We start from the raw sequence: 21,563 nt of genomic DNA, 5'->3' as shown, positions 1-21,563 counted from the left end.
TGTCTTTTGTCATGTCTTCCTCCCCTCTCCCCACCCGGTCGCAGTCCTGCTCTTTTTTTTCTTATGTTTCTTGTATTTTGCACACCTCTGTTGCTTGTGTAGCGTGCACACAAGAATTTCACTCACATGCGCTGTACCAGTGTACCAGAACATATGACGTGACAATAAAAGTGATTTGATTTGATTTGAAGATGGCCACCACTCACTGAGCCTGGTTCTGCATGAGGTTTCTTCCTGTTAAAAGGGAGTTTTTCCTTCACACTGTCGCCAAAGCGCTTGCTCATAGGGGGTCCTGTGATTGTTGGGATTTTCTCTGTTGTATTATTGTAGGGTCTATCTTACAATATAAAGCACCTTGAGGCAGCTGTTATTGTGATTTGGCACTGTATAAATAAAAGTAAATTGAATTGAACTTTACACTGGAAAATGATGCAAAATGACACAGAAGGAATTGGGGTTAGAAAATGAGGATGGTATCAAAATGTTGGTAAAACTGAGATTTTTGATATGTTATAAATTATCACACTTTGTGATATGAAACTTGAAAAAAACAAAAGTTTGTTATTTTAAATGTTACAGTTTTCTCTAGTGAATTACCAAAAAACAGATAAAACATCCAGGGTTATAATGCTTGCACCTGTTATTCTGTGTCATAGACATTTAATGGCGCAGTACTGCTACTGAAAATATGAGATATCCATTGATAACCGGATCGGATTGGATCTGGACACAACCCACAATACAGGTGACAGCTGTTGGCCTCCTTTCACAAGGTTATCTGTTAGAAGATTAAACCTCAGCCATGTTCTTTGAGCTATTAAGCCACTCATCTAGTCACAAGCTAATGAAATCAAGTGGTATTTTTATATGCCAGTTATCTAGTCACCTTATATTATACATGTCTGCGTCTACTATACAGGCCTCAAAATGCAAAATGAATCATCCATAATATCTGGATGTATCACAGGAAGAAAGTGCAAAACAGAAGAAAATTATTCACCTAAATAGTTCTTTAAAGAAGGTTTTATACATTAGGCAAATACCAAGAGATCCCAGACATCCTATATCATGACATGAACAAATTATACAGGACTGTAGACATGCACTAAATGTTACCAGAACAAAACAAAACTATAGTATCAGCTACAGAAGGTGTTTAGGTCCTTGCTTAGAGACCAGTGCATACTGTCACGTCACTGCCAAGTCAGAACAAAAATGTATGGCTCTCACAACATTAAACTGACAAATCTTATCATAAACAAATATTGTATAGTATGAATCCAGCACACTCTAGACCTAACATACCTTTAAACTGCAGTCAAATTCTCTGCACGCATAAGCAAAAAGCTGCTTAATCAGGTCTAATCTGCACTATTGGAATTTGTTTTCCTCACAATACAAAGATGGCTCAGTTGTTTGTCCTGCATTACTGCTTCTCCAGCTCCGGTTGTGTAAATATCCTCTAGTGAACCATGCACAATCTGTGATTGAACAGCTATGGCCTTTTTCCTGTTAATAACCAAGTGCATGACTATCAGTGCCTACTTGATGACACTGTCTGAAAGCCTATACTAGTGTCCCTACTTTTAACGGGCAGTTTCCGTTTTCTCTGACACGCAGCATTTGGCAGTTGAAGTGGTTAAACACTTTTGACTCCTGGTTTTGTCCGGGAGTGGTTGTATGAACTTGCTTTAACTGGGTAATCCAGTCTACAGGCTGTAATACACTGGGTGGCTCCACTGACCTGACAGATTGTTTCACTTGAACTATGTGGGACCTGATGTCTCACTACAAGGATTTTCTTGAGTTCTCATGCTGTATATTATTACTGGGACCCCAGGTATTGTTAGTATGGATCTGAACTGGTGTTCTGTGTTCAGTTTGCTTGTTTTTGTTTTGTTTTTATTGCTGTGAACTGTATACCATATTATATTATGTAATTAAGGGTTGTTTGTGAAAATTAAAATTAATAAAAATATTGTTTAAAAAAAAAAAGATAGACCTGAACAACAAGATACAATGAAAGTAACATATTTTCAAATTAAAGTGTAATTAACTGAATAAAGGAAACATCTCACACATTTTCATAGCGTGCAGGGTTTAAATGTCAACAAAGATGTCAGGACTACGGTGGATTTGAACGTTTAGGAACCAAAGCATACATATGATCCTACTGACCACTTGATCTCATTAGTAAAACATTTAAAAAACACATCTTTTACCTAACCATATTAAATTTTTTAATATTAATTAAAATTATTAAATATTATAAAATATTGTGTGAATAAACCAAAAAGTTGAAAAACCTGTGGGATAAATACACTACACTGCCAAAAGTATTCACTTACCTGCCTTAACACTCGTACGAACTTGATTGACATCCCATTCTTAACCCATAGGGTTTAATACAATGTCGCCTCACTCTTTGCAGCCATAAGACTTTCAACTCTTCTGGAAAGTCTTTCCACGGGGTTTAGGAGTGTATTTTCGGGGATTTTTGACCATTCTTACAAAAGTACATTTGTGAATTTAGATGGATCAGAAGGTGTGGTTCACAGCTCTAATTCATTCCAAAGGTGGTTTTATCAGGTCAGGAGTCTGTGAAGGCCAGTCAAATTCTTCCACACCAAAGTTGCTCTTTATGTCTTTATGGACCTTGCTTTATGCATTGGTGTGCAGTCATGTTGAAACAGGGATGACTCCTTCTTGTTTCAACATGTTTCCACAAAGTTGGGAGCATGAAAATGTCTTTGTATGCTGAAGCATTATGAGTTCCTTTCACTGCAACTAAGAGGCAGAGACCAACTCCTGAAAAACAACCACACATCATAATCCCCCCTCCACCAAATTTTAGACTTGGCACAAAGCAGACAAGTTCTCCTGGCAACCACCAAACCCAGACTCATCCATTGGATTTCTGAACGGAGAAGCATGATTTGTCACTACAGAGAACACGTCTTAGTGGTGGCATGCTCTATACCACTGCATCCAATGGTTTGCATTGTGCTTGGTGATGTAAGGCTTGGATGCAGCCACTCACTCATAGAGACCCATTCCACAAAGCTCTCCATGCACTGTTCTTCAATTTGAAGGCCACATGAAGTTTGGAGGACTGTAGGGATTAAGTTTGCAGATAGCTGGTGACCTCTGCGCACTATGCGCCTCAGCTTCCTGCTCTGTGATTTTATGTGGCCTTCCACGATATAGTATATGTTTGCCTCCAAAAAACCTACAACTTTGTTTTCCCACTTAAGCATAAATTCATAGTTCTTGGAGACTGAGTTCAGCTGTTAATGCAGCCTTAAATTGACCCAATACAAAAATTATATAATTAAAAAAAACATATTTATTAACAAAGGAAAAACTTACAAGACGACCCTATTGAAGTTGCTATATAGGAAGAACACCGCAGTATGTGTAGGAATAACCGTGAAGCATCTGCCTGTGTGCAAAATGTTATTCAACTTTCGCAGTCGGCATTACACGAATAAAGTAGTTTACACTGTCACTTATCTAGAAACCAGGAAACCACCGACAGAGTCCAGCCTGAACTTGCTTACACACTCAAACTTCTCGCCTCAAGACCTCATTTCACAATTGACTCGACGTCCCACATCACCCGTTACCCAATCAAGTCGTTTACGCGTGGGGCGGGAGCTGCTGCAACCAATCGGAGTTCAAAAGAGAAGCGCGTTGTAGTCGCCCTGTCGAGTGAACTCGCCTGGATGAGGCTTCGACGATAAAAACCGAGCCGTCATGTTTTCGTCCCTCCCTCTCTGCCTCTGTCCGTCGGCCAGGCTGCCGCTTCTCTCAACCTTACCGGAACGTAACACCACAAAACAACCATGTCTGAGAAAGTCCCCTACAAAGTTGGTCAGTGTCAATGTTTATTGTTTCTGCCGTACTTGTATATCAAGTTAAGCTAAGCACGTTCGCGGTTAGTTAGCTAGTAATGCGTTAAGTTTGCAGGTTGGGTAACGGTTCCCATAGGCGTTTAATTTAGTATAGAAGCCAACCGTATACCGAAATAAATGTTTTATATGCCTAAGACTAATTTTTTTTTACTTATCCCAGACTTTGCAGGGCTTTCTGGACTCTATTACTGCTAACTTGCTAGCATGTGGTGAAACGTGTTATGTTATTACCGCAGTTTAGCAAGCTGTCCAGTTAATTTGTTGGTGTTTCTTAGTCATTTTAGCAGTAAACTTTTAGATTTCCTTTTCCCGGTATGTGAATAAAGCATACTTTGATTCATTTCTGAGAATGAATCGACATGTAACAGCCATACTTGCATCAGGTATGGGCTGCTCCGTGAACAGAAAGCTCACACAAAGTCTATGGGAGTTGTAGTCTATCAGTGGAACCGGAGTCGCTAAGAACCCTTGGCTCAAGCTGTGTTTGTAAACTGCACCTCCCGTGATGACTTGCGCTTCACCGCCAGTTTCTGCGTGAGTGACAAGAACAGGCATAGACAATGCTGCACTGAATGCGACTTGCAAACTACTAACGGAAGCACTACACGTGGTGTTTGCCTAATGTTGATGTCAGGCCTCTCTATTGGAATACAGTTTTTGTTTGTTTGTTTGTTTGTTTTGATAGTTTTGTACCCGAATTAGACGTGGTTCTCAGTCACAATTTGCTATAAATGAGCTGTTAATAAATTTGAACTGTGCTTCTTTGTCTGCCATGAAAATGGACAATTGGTCTATTGAAATGCACCAAATGTGAACCACACCTGTCGTGGATGATATTCTGCAGCTGACTAGAAACAGAAGCTGTTAGGCAATGTCCCGCTAATTGATAGGCATGAGACGAAGTCCGCATGCAATCCAAGGGTCAAGAGTTTTAACACAATAGCCGAATCTGTTAATTTGTGATATAATAATATATGCAATAACACTCATTTACTACAAGTACAATTACAAATGGTTAATCAGTAGTTAACTACAAACATTTAATCAGTACTGTCTTTTGTATTGTACACTGCCTTCCCAAGTGCTGCTTGATTACAAAAAAAATCATAACCACAGTCATTTTGGTCAGTAATTATATATAAATAACAATTCTTTTACAAACTTACCATTTCTCCAAACTTAATGTAAGTTTAATAAACTTATGAAAGAAGAAATGCACGTTTTAAGTTATTTCCTTGAACTACTAATTATAATTAAACAGAAAAATGGGGAAGCCATTGTCAAGTAAAAAGGTGTATTCATAGTTAAAATAACGAATTGTTGCAAAACTAGTTTTTGTGTTGTAGCATTCAAAATTAATGTATTGTTTATATTTGAAGTTAAAATATGATTTATTGCACAGCCCTAACCAGAAGGCTATTGTAGTGGGTCGGCAGCTATGATTACAGTAACAAGCCAAAGCAGCATGTTTCTGAGAGCAAGGCTGGTAGTGCTGCCTTATGTTATTAAATTATTATGACAGTGGTCAGAAAATGTATTTACAGATCTGGAATTTTTGCTGTGTATTTAAGTCTAAAACTAAAAGCAAGAAAAATTAGGTGTATCAATAAGGTCTTAACTAGTGGTAGGTTTCAAATATGCTGATGGCATTGTAGGGAAAACAAATCAGTGAACTTAATTTTAATGCCACTTGGCCATCATTGTTGTTGTCCCTCACACATTTTACACACTTAAAAATTTAGTTGCTTTCTTAATGGTAAAAGCAACAAATAATAATAAAAAAAACCCCTCCAAAAGCCAAAGATGTAATTTACTGTTGTTGTCTGTGGCAAAGACAAGTATCAGATTCTGTGTAAGAACTGCTCCACTTTTGAATAACCTCATTGTTGAATCCTAATATTTATGCATTGAGTTGTCAGAAATGATATTTATTTTACATGTAATGTACATGACATGACACATTCTACTCTTTGTAGGAATGGTTTGATGTTAATATAGGTACATGGTTGTTCTGAAAGTGCACTTCATACAAAGCAACAAGAGGCTGAAGTGCTAACAGAGAAACAGGATCAAGAACAAACAGACTTTTTGTAGATTTACGTGCTCTCTGTAAAGATCTGGCTTACTTGGCTCATTCCAATTTGAAAAGGATAATCACACTTCCCTATTGCATGCTGTTCATGACATGATTTTATTTCCTCAGTGTGGCCAACTTGTGCAACAGCAGCTGTTATGAAAATGAAAGAAGGGAGTGTAGAGACAAACCGTCAAAAGTGCAAATCTGTTATGTCACAGCTGTGGTCATGTGAATTCTCCACCTACAACAAGATTATTAGAAAAGAGAAGATTATACAATTTTATATAAGAAATCTGTGCAGACAAAACTGGGTATGCACAGGGTGCTAACCTTGCACACAATTTTGCTGGTATTTTGGACAGTACAATTAAAACTATTAGATTTGCCTTTTTGAGACTTGTAAAACTGCAGTTTAAAACACAACAGAGTTGCTGATTTGCAAAACCATATCCTGATGATGTGGTTTTAGGCATTTACCTCGCCCCCCAACTAGTTCTTTTTGAAAAATGGAACACTCCAGACAAATAATGTATGAATGTTATGAGTGTCTTTTATTTTTTATTTATTTATTTATGTTAACAGGTGTTTTGCTTAAAGAAAAACACTCAAGTTTTAAACTTTTGGACTTGAATAAACAGACCAAGTCTGATGCATATATGAGGCTTTACCTGACAAAAAAACATCCACCTGAGAATGCCAGACCAGAGAACAAGCTTATTGCGTTAATCAGTTTTATCTTTGTACTCCTTTTGACAACCTGCGGTCTCTTTTCTAGCTGACATCAGCCTGGCTGAATGGGGACGTAAGGCCATCGACATGGCAGAGAACGAGATGCCTGGCCTCATGAAGATGAGGGAGATGTACGGTCAGTCCAAACCTCTAAAGGGAGCCCGTATCGCCGGCTGCCTCCACATGACCCTGCAGACTGCTGTTCTCATTGAGACCCTCACTGCCCTCGGAGCTGAGGTGACATTTAAAAGCTGCCTTTTAGTATTTATTTATCAAGAGAGCTTCCAGTAACTTCGCCTACATTGTGCGAGTGCACATATGCCCTCTTACTTTCTGCATTTAGACATAGTAATGTCTTTTTGAGAACAAACTGTAGGTCCCTTTAAAGTTGATGCATATAGATCTGTCAAAATCCTTTTTGTTGTTTTTCGATAAGACTGTGCAGACCCTCCAGACAACTACAGTAGAGGACACATTAATTGATTCATTTATTGGTACAACCCATCTGGAGTCTGGCTTTTCTCCCCCTCTGTGTGCCTCAAGGCCGTGGTATCTTGTTATCATGTTGGTTTTATCTCTCTGACCACAACTGGTCTTGTCCTGCAAGAACCTGCACCCTGAGACCTAGCAGAGAACAAATAACAATCTCCCCTCTCCCCCCCTTTTTTTCTTCTTCCCTGAATTGATTTTACTCTGTCTGCATTGGTGGTGACTTGACTTACAGTCAACTTTGCATATTTAAAACTGTTAGTAAGGGTATTGAACTGTAGATGGCAGCATTGAGTGACATTTGTTCATAAGGTAATAGCCTTAAGGTTTATTTCTAACAACTTGACTTCAGGAAAAATCATGTTTTGTGTGCACAAAAAACCTACCCTGATTTATTATGTAATGTTACATTATGAAAGGGTGAATGTGATGATTGGAAAATCTCAAGTTAAAAATCAACGAATGCTGCTAAAGTGTATCTAGATGTGCTGAATGATTTTCTCACCAGGCGTCATTGCATGTCATTGTGACTGATTTACTGCCCCTTGAGGCGTTGCAGCCCAACTGTTAGTGTTGCAGCTGTGTCATAAGGTGGCAGAGAGAGACTGGTGGTAGTTTACACTGAGACTCTAAAACACATTGGGGACTCAGAGTTATTCCCACCGACAGTTGAGTACACAGTGTGCTGCAGCTTGCTTTAGTTGGACTTTGGTTTCCGTTATCTACCGGTACACATTTCTGTCCAAGTAAGAATCCTGCCAGAAAACCAGTTAAATGCACTCAAAGCCAGCAAGCTGTTATTTATTAACATGTCACTTTACACGTTGTTTATAAAATCAGTTAGCACAGAGGTTCATCAACAGCTAGGTTACCTGAGTTCATGTAAATATTTATTTCATAGATTGTGGTGATTTCCTGTTTAGTGTGTGTGATTGTAGCTTCATTTTTTTGTGCCTAAACTGACCCAGATTCTTCCTCCTCAGGTTCAGTGGTCGAGCTGTAACATTTTCTCTACTCAGGATCACGCTGCTGCTGCCATCGCCAAGGCTGGCATTCCAGGTAACACACACTGACAAGTTGAAAAATGAATTGGATAATTAGTCTCAGAACTGACTCATTTTCTGCAAGCATTCTGAAATTTTTTTTTAAATCTTGGAAGTGACAGTTAGGAGGAAGTACATGCTCTTAAGAGCTTTCCAAAGCACCATGTGTTGTTTTAAATAAATGACAAAACTGTCAGGACTTTTTAATATACACACCTGAATTTTAGAAATAAAGCACGTTACTAAATATATCTCTGTCCATCTGTAGTATATGCCTGGAAGGGTGAGACAGATGAGGAGTATGTGTGGTGCATTGAACAGACCCTGTACTTCAAAGATGGTCAGCCCCTCAACATGATCCTGGATGATGGAGGAGACCTCACCAACCTGGTCCACACAAAGTACCCTAAATTGCTGGCAGGTTGGTTTTATGCACCTACACTCACGGTGTAAAATGAAGCTGCTATTATTATTCTTAAGAAATTTTGCATGAATCAATCTTTCTTTGAGCTTTTGGCCACTGCATACAGCAGCTGCGACACATTATTTTAATAATATGAACACTGATGTTTTTTTTTTTTTTTTAAGCATTCTTATTTTTCATGCAAGTTTTCCAAGCTCTTAAGTTCTTCATGTAGAACTCTCTTGGACTTGTTTGCTCGTGGTATAACAATAGTTTTGCTCTTGGTATTGTGCAAGACTTGTTTCCAGTCAATGATGATGCTAAAATGGGAAGGGCGGGGTGGGGGCTCAAGCTCTTTTTGCACTTTAATGCACGTAGTTTTACTGCCCCTTGAGGCGTTGCAGCCCAACTGTTAGTGTTGCAGCTGTGTCATAAGGTGGCAGAGAGAGACTGGTGGTAGTTTACACTGAGACTCTAAAACACATTGGGAACTCAGAGTTATTCCCACCGACAGTTTCACACAAAGGTGTACTGCATGACCAAACATCCTGTTAAAATCCAGCTGTCATGTATATACAGAATAATAGTGGCTTTACAACTAAAGAACTGAGAGAGGTACTTTTACCCTCAAAGTCCCAATAATGTTCTATTTGTTGTTTGTGAACATTTTTCTTCATTGTATGTTCACTTTTCACCACAGTAAAAAAATCCTGCACTTCTATGGTAAAACATAAAGGAAAATATGTCTTTCATTCCTGCTGGTGGGATTTGAAGATGCAAAAAAGACTACTGGTCACTTGATATATGACCTTTCAAGATGAGTTTATGGTATCTTTCACTAGTTTCAGGTCTTGTTTTAAAACGGCATTAGGTTAATGAACCTAATGTTCTTTCAAAGTGTGAATCCCTTCTGACTGATTGTATTGTTTTTGTATAACCATGCAGTGTCCTTAATTTCTCAGTGATAGCCAGCAGTTGCTTATGGTTATGGCCAAAATTCTCAAAAAAATCTATAAACTATGTACAGGGTACACCAAACCACTTAGAGGTTAGTTATTATGTACATTATTTGTTACTGTTCTTTTGTGGCTTGAAAACATCTATAATAAGTCTAGTGCATGACCAGTTGTGGTCATGATTTATTCGTCACGGTCAAAGTTTATATAAAGTTCCAGGTTTTTAAGCAATTTCGTATTTCTAGGTATCCGTGGCGTGTCGGAGGAGACCACTACAGGTGTCCACAACCTGTACAAGATGTTGAAAAAGAGCGAACTGAAGATCCCTGCCATCAACGTCAATGACTCTGTCACCAAGGTGAGCAATCCTGAGCTTTTTAATCTCCAGCCTATCATATATAAAAATATAAACATCCTTGCTAGTGGACTTATTCATTCATGCACATATAAATATGTTAAGTAGTTTATAAATATGCCTGATTGAATTGGTCTGTAAAATGTGTGACCTTGTGAATATTTATCTGGTGATCTATTTTTCTCCATCCTATAGATTTGAAGATAATGGAGTAGTTGTAAAATATTATCTGTTTATGAGGTGAATTACTTTGTATACAGTGATGATATGGCTAATTGAATGAGTTTGAACTAGATTTTCAGTTAATAACACCAGCCTGTCAGCTTGTATTCTTCTGCCTCATTTCAGTCTGGAACAGCCTCTTTATTCCATGTAATAACATTGTTTCCCACCCACAGAGTAAGTTCGACAACCTGTACGGCTGCAGGGAGAGTCTGATCGATGGTATCAAGCGAGCCACAGATGTGATGATTGCTGGTAAAGTTGCAGTGGTGGCAGGTTACGGTGATGTGGGTAAAGGCTGTGTCCAGGCTCTGCGAGGATTCGGCGCTCGTGTCATCGTCACTGAGATTGACCCCATCAATGCCCTTCAGGCTGCTATGGAAGGTAGATGAGGATGACAAAACTGTGCAGTACTTAAATAATGGGAGCAATCATTTTTAACCTGCTGGGAAACTTGCACATTATATATGTTTCCTTTAAAATAAACAGGTTTCTGTAATTGAAACGGTGCTTTTCTCCTCTGTCTTGCAGGTTATGAGGTTACAACCATGGATGAGGCCTGTAAGGAAGGAAACATCTTTGTCACCACCACTGGCTGTGAAGACATAATCATGGGACAGTATGTTTGACCAACTCTCATGTCTTTCAAACAGTTTAATTGTTTTTGAGTTTTCTTACACATTTAAAAAGTGGCTTATAAGTCAATGTGTTTACCTTCAGCCACTTTGAGCAAATGAAAGACGACTCCATTGTTTGTAATATTGGACACTTTGACTGTGAGATTGATGTCAGCTGGCTCAACAAAAATGCTGCTGAGAAGATCAATGTCAAGCCTCAGGTAAGAACAATGACAGCTACTTAAAGATTCTAGAGAATTCTGTGTTTTTGGTTATGGAGTATATACTAAAATGTATATTAAGATGGCATTACTGTTAATAGGATGTTGGTGAATGTTGAAGTGTTCTGTATTCTGTTGCTTTGTGTGTTAGTCATGAGGGGGGTGGCCAAAATAGTTCTCCACATGGAAAACAAGCACAAAAACAAACAAACAAAAAAACCCCAATATGAGTTAGTTTTTTTTTTTTTTTTTTTTTACTGCCCCTTGAGGCGTTACAGTCCAACTGTTGGTGTTGCAGCTGTGTCATAAGGTGGCAGAAAGAAACTGGTGGTGGTTTACACTGAGACTCTAAAACACATTGGGGACTCAGAGTTATTCCCACCAACAGCTTAACATAAGATGTACTGCAGCTGTCATTTTTTTAATCACCCTGATACATGTGTAGTTGTAGGAGCTGGCTAAATATTCAGGTAAAGCCTAAGCGAGGACAGGGAGACGTTACACAACACAAAGGATGAGCAGATGTCTCCTGCTATGTCTAAACTGTCCCTGCACAGCTGCTGATTCTCCTCCGACTCCTCAGGTTGATCGCTATCGTTTGAAGAACGGTCGTCACGTCATTGTCCTGGCAGAGGGCAGGCTGGTTAACCTGGGCTGTGCCATGGGACACCCATCATTTGTCATGAGCAACTCCTTCACCAATCAGGTACTCAGGCTGAGTCAGCGATGCTACAGAAAAAAATTATTATGTATGCTGTAAACTTTCATCTGTAACACTAGAATTCTATTAACATTTGGAACTTTGAAACAAAGTCTTTGAAACAAAGTGATAACATTATAATTGTTTTGTAGTCTTTATTAAATCCAAGTTCTCTACTGTAGGTGCTGGCTCAGATTGAGTTGTGGACAAACACTGCGAAGTACCCTCTGGGAGTCTACTTCCTGCCTAAGAAGGTCAGAACATACACTGTGATAATACTGCTTATGCTTATGCAGCACTTGCATTGTATCTGGTTTGCACTTTGTTGGACATGAATAGGAAATGTCAGATATTTACTTAAACTAGAATCTTTTTTTTTTTCTTAAGTCAAATTTCTTTAGATGTGTAAAGACATTGATTTTCTAAAATAATTTATTTTTATTTATTTATTTTTTTGAGTGAAGAGCAATTTTATATACCTTTATTCAGTAATTTATTATATCTTAAGATGTGATCAAAAATTACCTCTGGGACTAAATAACCACTGCAAACAAATTATCTCTTTTGAAATTCTAAGTTTCTGCTTGTTAATATTTTCAGGCAGACATTAAAGCATGAAGGATAAATGCAAAAAACCCCAAAACTGAATAGGCAAAAAAGAAAAGTAACTGGAATCTTTATTTAACATGTTTTTGCTCATTTATTCTTTATTTGTGTGCCTGTAGCTGGATGAGGAGGTGGCAGCTGCCCACCTGGATAAACTGGGAGTGAAGCTTACCAAGCTGACAGAAAAGCAGGCCAAGTACCTGGGCCTGCCCACCGAGGGGCCCTTCAAACCGGACCACTATCGTTATTAAGCTCCCCTGCAAGTCTGGGGAAGAACAGAAGAAAGAGGAAGAGGTGTGGCCAGAATGGTGTTGGTGTTTGGTGGGTGGGAGCACTTGAACCATGTTGCACTCTGGGTGCTGTGGTTGGTTTTAGGCTGGACAATAGCTCAGTGATTCAGGGATACAGAGACATTTTTCTTCCCCCCAGCCTGTAAATGAAATGCTAAAGACATTAATTCACAAGTTGCATCTGGCAATCCATTTGGTGATGCTGACGTTTGAAAACGGTACCCTTAACGGTAGCTTCTGCTAACTAGCAAGCGTTGAACGACTCGCCTCTGGTTGAAGCTAGACTTGAGGTGGATGCCATTTTACCACCAAAGCTTCCATCAGTAGCTTTAAATGGTTAGTTTTTTTTAAAAAGAATAAATGTATGAAGCTGTGGAAGCTTTTTTTTTTTTTTTTTTTTTTTTTAATCTCGTCTTATTCTGCTCTGACACACCAACACACGCCAAACTCTTCGGCTATCTCTCCTCTTTCTCGCCCATACTCTTCCAAAACGCCATCAAGTGCTACTGCTGTTAAAGAGAATTTCTCTTGCTGGTTGTCATTCCCTCTCTGTTTATGGAATAAAACAAATCCTCATGCTTTTCTATCTAAACTCTTCTCTCTGTCTCATAGCGGCTCAAGGTGGAACATGATGGGACAGGTTTTTCTCCCGCATCTTAAGCCAGGCAAATGTTTGGCCTAATTCCAGTGTGTTCACACTAATAATGACATGTGTTAGCACTTAATTGAAAACTGCACTCAAGCTGTCTTAAAAAAACTGGGATCGGTCCTGAAGCGATAACCACTCATCCAGACTAATCACTGAAGTCAAGAGGCAAGCCGCAGCCAAAGTAATCAAAGTACCACCAAAGCACGTAACGTTTTTGCCTGATTTAGGAGTCCTTTTGATGCCTCATTTTCTTCCTTTTGATGTAATTAATGTAATTCAACTCGAAGGGCCAAAGTGTTTGCAGTGCCCCACCTTCTCAACTCTTTTCGTTACGCACTATGGCCAGTCAGGTTCTTGTAATGCTGGGTGTAAATGGGTCACGGTGAAGGTGAAGTGCCCGTCTTTTCCTCTCAACGGTTAAAGCCTCAATGCAGGCTTTACCGGCTTGTAAGTGATGGATTAATGTTGAAACTGCCAAGTGACGATTAAAAAAACAAAAAGGAAAAACATGCCGACTCTGAATTCTTTCTCCTCGTATGGTTGTAAGGTGATGCATCTCTCTGGAGGGGGGACTTTTTATATTGGGTTGAAAGGTCGGGTCAAGAAAACATTTGGCTGAAACACCTGATGGCTTGTTCGTTGCCTGTTTTAAATTGATATTAAGCCTTTTTCATAACCTTATCTGTGTTTAATATTGCAGCTATGACAAAGCAGGTTCTAACCATAACAAAGTTCTTAGTTTAATCCATGCTGTGATCTTTCACTAAACTGAAACAAACCTTTAGGGTTATTCTTGGCTCATTCAGAGTCAGGAGGGTTACCACACACAAGCGCGATTGATTGATATACAGTAAAAGCAACAAGTCCTTTTTACCTTATTTGACAAGTACATTTTTCACTCTGGCCAACTGATAGCCTACTGTATTACCATGTTTGAATAGAGCAGCAGATAATTAAAAAATTCTTCACTTGTGTGTGTATATTACAGTCCTGAGGATTTTTCATAGGGTTGCTAAAAAATTCCCAAATGAAGATAAAACTGTCCTCCTACCATTGCTTGTGGTATAAGTCCTGTCCATATTTCTAGGGTCTTAGCAGATAAATTGCTTGTGACCTAAATGAGGTTTAAATAAATTTTTAGTTGTATGGCATAAATACTGTGATAATCTTTCCTAACAGGTTGGCAGGAATGACCAGTTAAAAAAATAAATGAACGATAAATTCAAGCCTCATAGTTAAAGCAATCCACATCCTGACGCAGCTCATTGCCCCGAGCACAGCTAAACCACAGACATTCACTCTAAAATTTTCAAATTTGCTTACAGGCTAAAGGGGGGACCTGGGGTGTGGGTGTCCAACCCCCAAAAATGAGTGTAGTTAGGAGTCACACAAGGAGGCCTGATCCCCTTACCTGGGAAAAATGTCTTCTGCGTCATTTTAAATATATGTAATGTGTTGAATATAATAACCAGTGACAGCTCTTGTGCTAATCACATATCTGAAACACTTTTAAGTGATAGAAAAACCCCTCCCCTTTCAACTGCTTCAGTGCCTGTCATTCTCTAGGTCCTTTACTTTTTAAAGGTGAATTTGCAGAATGCAATAGTGCCTAGTCTGACAGCTGTGGTTGGCTCCACTATCTTGTTGGTAAATCTTTTGTTCCTGCTAGTAATGGAAATCATTGCAGAGCAGTTGTTTTATATTATAACATGTTGAATTTTTGGAAAAGACACTGTGTGCTCTGGCCTTACAGTCCAAACATGCTCCCTACCAGCTGAAAATCCAGATAAGATCATCTGCTGTACAAGTCCTCAACTCATCAGTCACAACGTTTATAAAAAAAAAAAAAAAAAAAAGACTATAAAATTGAGTTAGCTGACACAACACAAGCCAGATGTCAGATCAGCAGACCTAATGCAGATTTAAGTACTTAAATCATTTTCAGAGTCACTTGACTGATTGGATTAAAAAAAATATCAAGAGGCAGGATAAAAGGACCTTAAGGTGACTGTTGGGGCAAACGGGGACGAAGGAAGCTCAACATGTATGATGTCAGTCTGCTGTTTTGAATGCCTCCTGAGGTTTCACCTGATCTGCTTTAAAAAAAAAAAAAAAAAAAAAATAAGTTCTCCAGTGGTGTGGAAGAGCTCATTTAAATCTGTTTTATGGAGACCTCAATCTCTCTCGAGGCCAAATTGTGACACAAGATAACACATGACTTGAGATATTATTGGAATATAGACTGTTCTGAAAACACGAGCTTGGACTGATAAAACACAGCAGTAAGAGACACTAAAGCCCTCTCCAAAGTAAACCTCACGTTAAGAATTCAGTGTGTATGAAACGGTTTATACGTTTTATTCAGTTGAACCAAAAGCGACCATATTTGGGGTAAATAGCTGATCTAAGTTTACAGCTAATGCCTGCATGTTGCCTCCAAGGGTGCGATGCACATATGTATACCTGTTAATTGGTACAAATAACAGTCTGGTAAAATGCCAGAATTTCACTTAACCAAAACTGAAGCATAAACGTCCTGTGTGGTCTGTACCTTACAGGAGGCCAGAGTATTTGGCAGATAACTCCATGAAAATGCTCTAAAGATGCCAACAACACATATATGGTGGAGAGTTCCAGTTCAATGATTTAAATTAGGGAAAGTGGAGCACTTCAGAAGCACTAATGAGGACGCCTATCCCCTGGGTCAATGCACAAAGCACCCTTTACTTCTGATATGTTTATTCTACTTTTATTGCATGGTTGGATATTTTTACTATTATTTTTTTTTATCCTGTTGTATAGTTGCAAGTATCTGTACTTCCTGGGTAACAAATTTATGTTGCTCTTCTACTAAGTGGTATTTGATAGATTAACAATAAAGTATTTTATATACACCCACCAGCTGTCACACTTCATGTGAGACTAAAGAACAGTTTTACCCATTGTCCCTCATCCCACACATTGAAACAATGTCCCACATTTTGATTTGCTCTACTTTTCAATACTTTTATAACATCTGGCTTTAATCCAACAGTTGTGAAGAAAGCCAGGAAAGCTTTCATCGCAGGTTAACCAGTCACTGATTTTTGTTGCCAATGTTATGACCAGCAGGGGAAATTCACCACAAAGTCACAAGCTCTGCAAATTCTAACACAAAGAAAAAGGAAATGTAGCGACATCAAAGAATTGTAAACTGTTTACAACTGGGTGATTCGACTGAAAGACGATTCTCAAAGCATTTGTGGTCTTAAAGAGATGTACAGATGCATCTGTTCTGAAGCCCAAATATTATTACCAGATAGAATAAAAGCTTTAATAACACTTAGCAGATTTAACAGTTGCTGGTACAGAAAAAGAGCAGAAATAATTGGAAGAAGACATACCCACAAGAATAAATGCTTTCCTTTAATGCTTATTGTGTTATATTGTTGAGATGGTAAGGGCTTTAATTGTTGCTCAAATGAAATAAGCTTTAGTTCAGGTTTGCATGTGTTTATTTTATTATTATTTTAGCGTTTAGCACCTACATTTTTTTTTAGCTACTAACCTGATTTCACCAGCAGGTGGCAGTGTAAGTACTCGATAACATGTTAAATAAATATAAATTCACCTTTGGAAATGTTGGTATGATGTGATGTTTTGATCTTTTGGGCATAAGTTTATATTTATTTTATTTTTGAAGAATTGGAAGCTATCTTAACAATGCAGATTTAGAAAAGAACGGAGAATCAGGTTGTTTTTTTCCTGTCTGTTGGTGTTTTTTGTTATGAATCGTCTTCGATTTTTCTATATTTCATCAGTATTAAAGCCCAGTATCAGATCCCATGTCACTGGATTTTTTTAAGACCACAAATTAATTAAAAGAGGAACTGCCTTCAAATAATAGGCAACACCAGATGTCAGGCAGCGGGCATGTGTGCAGAGATTGATGCTATCCCTGTAATTATGCTGTTCTTATTCTGTGAAGCACCCTGCTTCTGCCTTTCATGATAATTGAATAAGATGTTTTTCACACAGCAGTTTTCTCATGGACTATTTCCTCTGGAGGATACAGTTCCAACGAAAACCGCTACGTTTGAAGTATGTGGATAATCCACAATAACTAGCACATCTTTCCATTCAAAACATTTTGGGCATTTCAGTTTTTTAAATGCTTTCCTAAAAAAAATCTTTAAAAAATGACATGCTAATTCCAGTCATCTGGATTATTAGAATTAAAATGTTTGTGACAGATATTTACCAAACTATGCAAACTGGTGTGTTTTCGGATTTGTGATTGCTATCATTGTTCTCCCTTGTGAGTCTAAACGTGTCATTATGACATGTGGTCTTAGAAACACACATTGTTGCTGGAACTCCCACAAAGGCAGCTCTGAATACTCTGACAGGGGTTTATAAGTCTCTCTGAATCTGCAGACAGATTTTGTCAACATAATAGCATCAAACTCCAGCGAGACGCAGTCATGAAAGCTTGTGGAGCTGAGATCAAAACAAAGGTCGATAGGGGCGAAAAAAAAGGTGTGGTCACTATGTAAAGAGGTGACATAAGTGATAGGGTTTAATTGCAATATCCATCCATCTATTTTCTTCTGCTTATCCAATAATTGTTTTCATTTTGAAGCTGTTGAGAAATTAGGCAATAAGAATTTTTTGAGAAAGAGTAAGCGGACTTTCTCCTCGAAAAAATTACAAATTCATTGTGGTGTAAAATTAAACAGAAGTGAACTGAAAATTCAAAGTTACAGAAGGAAAAATAGTAAATAGCTATTTATATATCACTTTTGTAATCTAAAGACCACCCATAGCAGTCTTACAAATGCAGACTCATCTAGAGATTGAACTATCAACCTTCTAATAAGTAGGAATCTTATTCTCCTTAGCCACAGCCAACCAAATTGGCTATAGAGGGTGAAAGCCGTGGCAAAGCAGTGCAGTGGTTAGCAAAGTGCTGGCAACCATGTGTTTGCGTGGGCTTCCTCAGCTTGCTCTGGTTTCCTCTACAACAAAGATGTACATGTTAAGTTAAACAGTGATTCAAAATTGCCCTCAGGCCTAAATGTAGAAGTGTTTGGATGTCTGCCTCTCTATATTAGTGATGGACTGACAGCCTGTTCAGGGTCAAGCCTGCATTGTGTCCAATATTACCTGGGATCAGATCCAGCTCCTCTCTGACTTTATTTGGATACTTGTTTAAGGAGAAGGGTCGATAGAAGATTAAAGCAAGCCCCTTCTTTCTCCATTGTTTCCAAAGACTGAAATGCAGCCTATGATCCTCTCATCAATCATGAATTTCATTTCTGAAAAAAGGAGCCCTTTAAAATGTCTGTGAAGGTTCTCAGTCATCCATGTCATTGTAGTCTATGAAGCTTGGAAAGAAAAGCATCTGGACTACTTTAAGTCTCTTGAAGACATGGTGTGGGTTGCAAAAACCTTGGCTGATTGTGAGCCGCACCCGTTTTCATACCTTGGCTTGTGTGATTAGGCGGAGGATCCATAGAGACACTCCCAATAGGACTGTAAATCTGGGACTCTCAACCAATTGCTCTTAGAACTGAAGAAGCTTCTCGGATGTGAGGTGAAACCTCCAGACGCTTTTCTTTCCAAGCTCCTTAAAGCCCTTTAAAAAAGCCGCAATGCTTTAAAAAAATGTGACATTGCTTGGTCTTCAGTTTGAGCAAAAGTGCAAAGGTTACATGAGATCCTGAGTCATGTAAAACATTTTATTTATGACTAAGCAAAGTGAATAAAAACGGATGCTCTTCCTGATGCTCTGCTTCATCGCACCAAATGATGTGTAACAGAAAAAATTCACAATTATGCTGAGGTGCCAGAAAGTATGGCCAGCTCTTAAATGTTTCATGAAGCATTACAATTTTTACTCCACTACATTCGTCTGACAACTACAGTTACTTTTCAGATTACAGTTTTCCATACCTACGCTGTCCAGCTACAAAATAAATAAATAAAAATGTGATGACTTTCAATGTTTGTTATAAATTGAACCAATAAGCTTTCCGTCATCGGTACTTAGGTTGTTTTTTTGTTTTTTTTTGTAATGTAGGACATTTACTTGTAGTGAAGTATTTTTGTTGAGTGGCAAGTACGGTTCTTGAACCACAGTGTGGTTGACTACAAAGAAAAAAACAACCCAGCTCTGTCAGCATTGTATACGGTCCTTGATCTACATACAACATGCAATAAAGTCACCACCTCTGGGTTGGAGAAAAAAACATCGATGCTTTTAACAGGAAGTAACGATGCACAGATTTGATTAAAGTGGTGGCTGTGAGAAAATTCGCTTTGCCTCTTGATTTGCATGTTTCATACGTCCTCTGTGCTGTCTGTCTGTCCTTTTTTTGTTTTCTTTTTCCAGTTCATCATATTTATTATTCTATGTTTAGAACAGCTGCAGTAAGTTATTTAAAGATATACATTTGTTTCATTTTTCTGACAGATCTCATAAATTTAAACAGAACCTGATGAAAATAAATGTGACATATTGTGGTCTGGAGTTACCTTTGCCAGAACAAATGACCGTGTCATCTGTTTGGATTTATACAGCCTTCTTGCCTGAGGACATGTAACATAATTTTGTAAACAATCAAGTGCGCCAGGACATCTACGGACACGACAGAATGTTTTTGCTATTCCAATAATGTGGAAAAACAGACATCAGACAATGTTCCTTTAAGTGATTGGAAGAAATGTCTCATCTGAACTCTCAAGTGATCCACTTGATATTGAGATTGAATCAAAGGATTTTGTGTAATGTAAAAGACTTTGTGCGAAGCCTTGAATCTGAGAGAATTGGCTGCAGAGTTGATGATGATAACATCATCAACTCTGCAGCTTTAAAGCACTTCTAAACTACTTTTACACCTAGATTTGGTTTTATGGCTCATTTGCTGCTCAGGCTTAGCACTCTTCTCAACTTCATTTCTGGCAGGAATGGCAGGCAGCTGTTTTTGGCAAACAGGCACTGAAACACCCACAATATTCCAGTAAAAAGACATGTTTAGAGGCAAGTGGGTAAACAAAGTCAGCTAGCGGCTAAAGAGACAGATTCCTTCCTCAGGATGTTGGACTGCGTACTTAGACTATCATTCATAAAAGACGCAAGACTGAGCCTGAGTATCCATTGAGTCTCCGGCTTGTATCATTGAGGGGTAGAAATTCATATTACTCAGAATGCACAAATGAATCTTAAATTTTAAATAATAAAACATTTGAATAGTAACAGATATATAAAATATCATGTGATGCATGAATTAAAATGCAACAATTTGTGAAATACAAATGAAATGTACCAGACTACTGAATAATTCTGAAACTCAAATCTACCTGGATATGAGTTTCAGTTTTTCCAGTTTTAAAATGTGAAAAAGCTGACATTTGGAGTGGTGTAGTGCATCGATCCTTCCGAGCTTTAGAAGGATTGATGCACCATCACCAGGGGGCAGCGTCAAAAATATGAACAGCAACTCATTTGTGGGCTATTATTGTCTGTGTTTGCATTATTGGTGGTCCTTTAGCTTGAAGAAGTCAAGACAGAAAAAACTGAAGGTTAAAAACTGTCTCCTGCAGCTTGTCTCTACTTTTAATGTTGCTTTTTTTGGTCTTTGATGTTATTTTTTTCCACCTTTACACTTTCTTGAACCATTTCCTGTTTAAACCCACTTTCCCCCCATACCCCATACCAACCATGCTTTGGTTGCATAAATCTAACAAAATAATTTAAGTGCCAAACCTGACCGAGTAATTTTATTTCAAACAAAGACATTGTGGTTCCCCGACCTAACCAAACAACAATGTAAAACACAACTTGTCTAACAGTCACACCAAAGAAAGTGTAAAAAAATTATTGGACTCATCTTGGCTTAAAACTGTTGTATCTGCTGTGATAGGCAATATGAGGTGATGGTACTGTGGTTGCATTTGCACAGGTATCTGGCTCCACAGAGTGGATGGTTGTTCATATGCAACACATAAAGATGTGTTTCCATGTGGTCCTCTTAAGAAAAACAACAACGTGCAGTGATGGTGCTGCACATAGAGATGGCAGAAAAGTACATGGTTAGGGATAGACAATAAAACTACTACTAGTTTAAGTTTGGTTGTAAAATGCTTTAAATTTGAAAATCTAATTTATGCATCTTTTTGTTGCAGATTATTATTATATAATATGTAATTATAATCAGTGACATTCTAGCACATCTGGTTCATGGCCAGATTAGTTAAAAATATATTCTTTTGTGAATCCTGTAAACCACATGTGTCGAACTCCAGGCCTCG

General features: G+C 38.3%; 1 protein-coding gene and 3 non-coding genes across 4 annotated transcripts; all 4 read left to right on the top strand.

The window, feature by feature from the left end:
- The first annotated feature begins 3,738 nt into the window (after positions 1-3,738).
- On the top strand, positions 3,739-13,780 carry ahcy (adenosylhomocysteinase). Its single transcript, XM_040003864.1, has 11 exons — positions 3,739-3,873; positions 6,767-6,957; positions 8,193-8,268; positions 8,521-8,673; positions 9,857-9,969; positions 10,365-10,572; positions 10,720-10,807; positions 10,909-11,026; positions 11,610-11,732; positions 11,909-11,980; positions 12,452-13,780. The coding sequence occupies exons 1-11, from the start codon at positions 3,846-3,848 to the stop codon at positions 12,581-12,583; spliced, it is 1,302 nt and encodes a 433-aa protein (XP_039859798.1). The 5' UTR covers positions 3,739-3,845; the 3' UTR covers positions 12,584-13,780.
- On the top strand, positions 7,747-7,879 carry LOC120720244. Its single transcript, XR_005692836.1, has one exon. It is a non-coding gene; the product is annotated as a small nucleolar RNA SNORA17 (small nucleolar RNA).
- On the top strand, positions 9,038-9,170 carry LOC120720246. The gene has a single exon (XR_005692841.1). It is a non-coding gene; the product is annotated as a small nucleolar RNA SNORA17 (small nucleolar RNA).
- On the top strand, positions 11,283-11,415 carry LOC120720238. The gene has a single exon (XR_005692835.1). It is a non-coding gene; the product is annotated as a small nucleolar RNA SNORA17 (small nucleolar RNA).
- Positions 13,781-21,563: the final 7,783 nt, after the last annotated feature.

Source organism: Simochromis diagramma, unplaced genomic scaffold, assembly GCF_900408965.1.
Source record: "Simochromis diagramma unplaced genomic scaffold, fSimDia1.1 OVJJ01000320.1, whole genome shotgun sequence".
NCBI classification, from domain to species: domain Eukaryota; kingdom Metazoa; phylum Chordata; class Actinopteri; order Cichliformes; family Cichlidae; genus Simochromis; species Simochromis diagramma.
The sequence above is the reverse complement of the archived record's forward strand: the minus strand, read 5'-3'. Positions and strand labels throughout refer to the sequence as shown.

Bases quoted from the DNA above. Each gene is read 5' to 3' on its own strand.
- ahcy (XM_040003864.1), top strand. From the start codon at position 3,846: ATGTCTGAGAAAGTCCCCTACAAAGTTG. The intron at 3,874-6,766 runs GTCAGTGTCAAT...TCTCTTTTCTAG, and splicing joins GAAAGTCCCCTACAAAGTTG to CTGACATCAGCCTGGCTGAA. The intron at 9,970-10,364 runs GTGAGCAATCCT...TCCCACCCACAG, and splicing joins TCAATGACTCTGTCACCAAG to AGTAAGTTCGACAACCTGTA.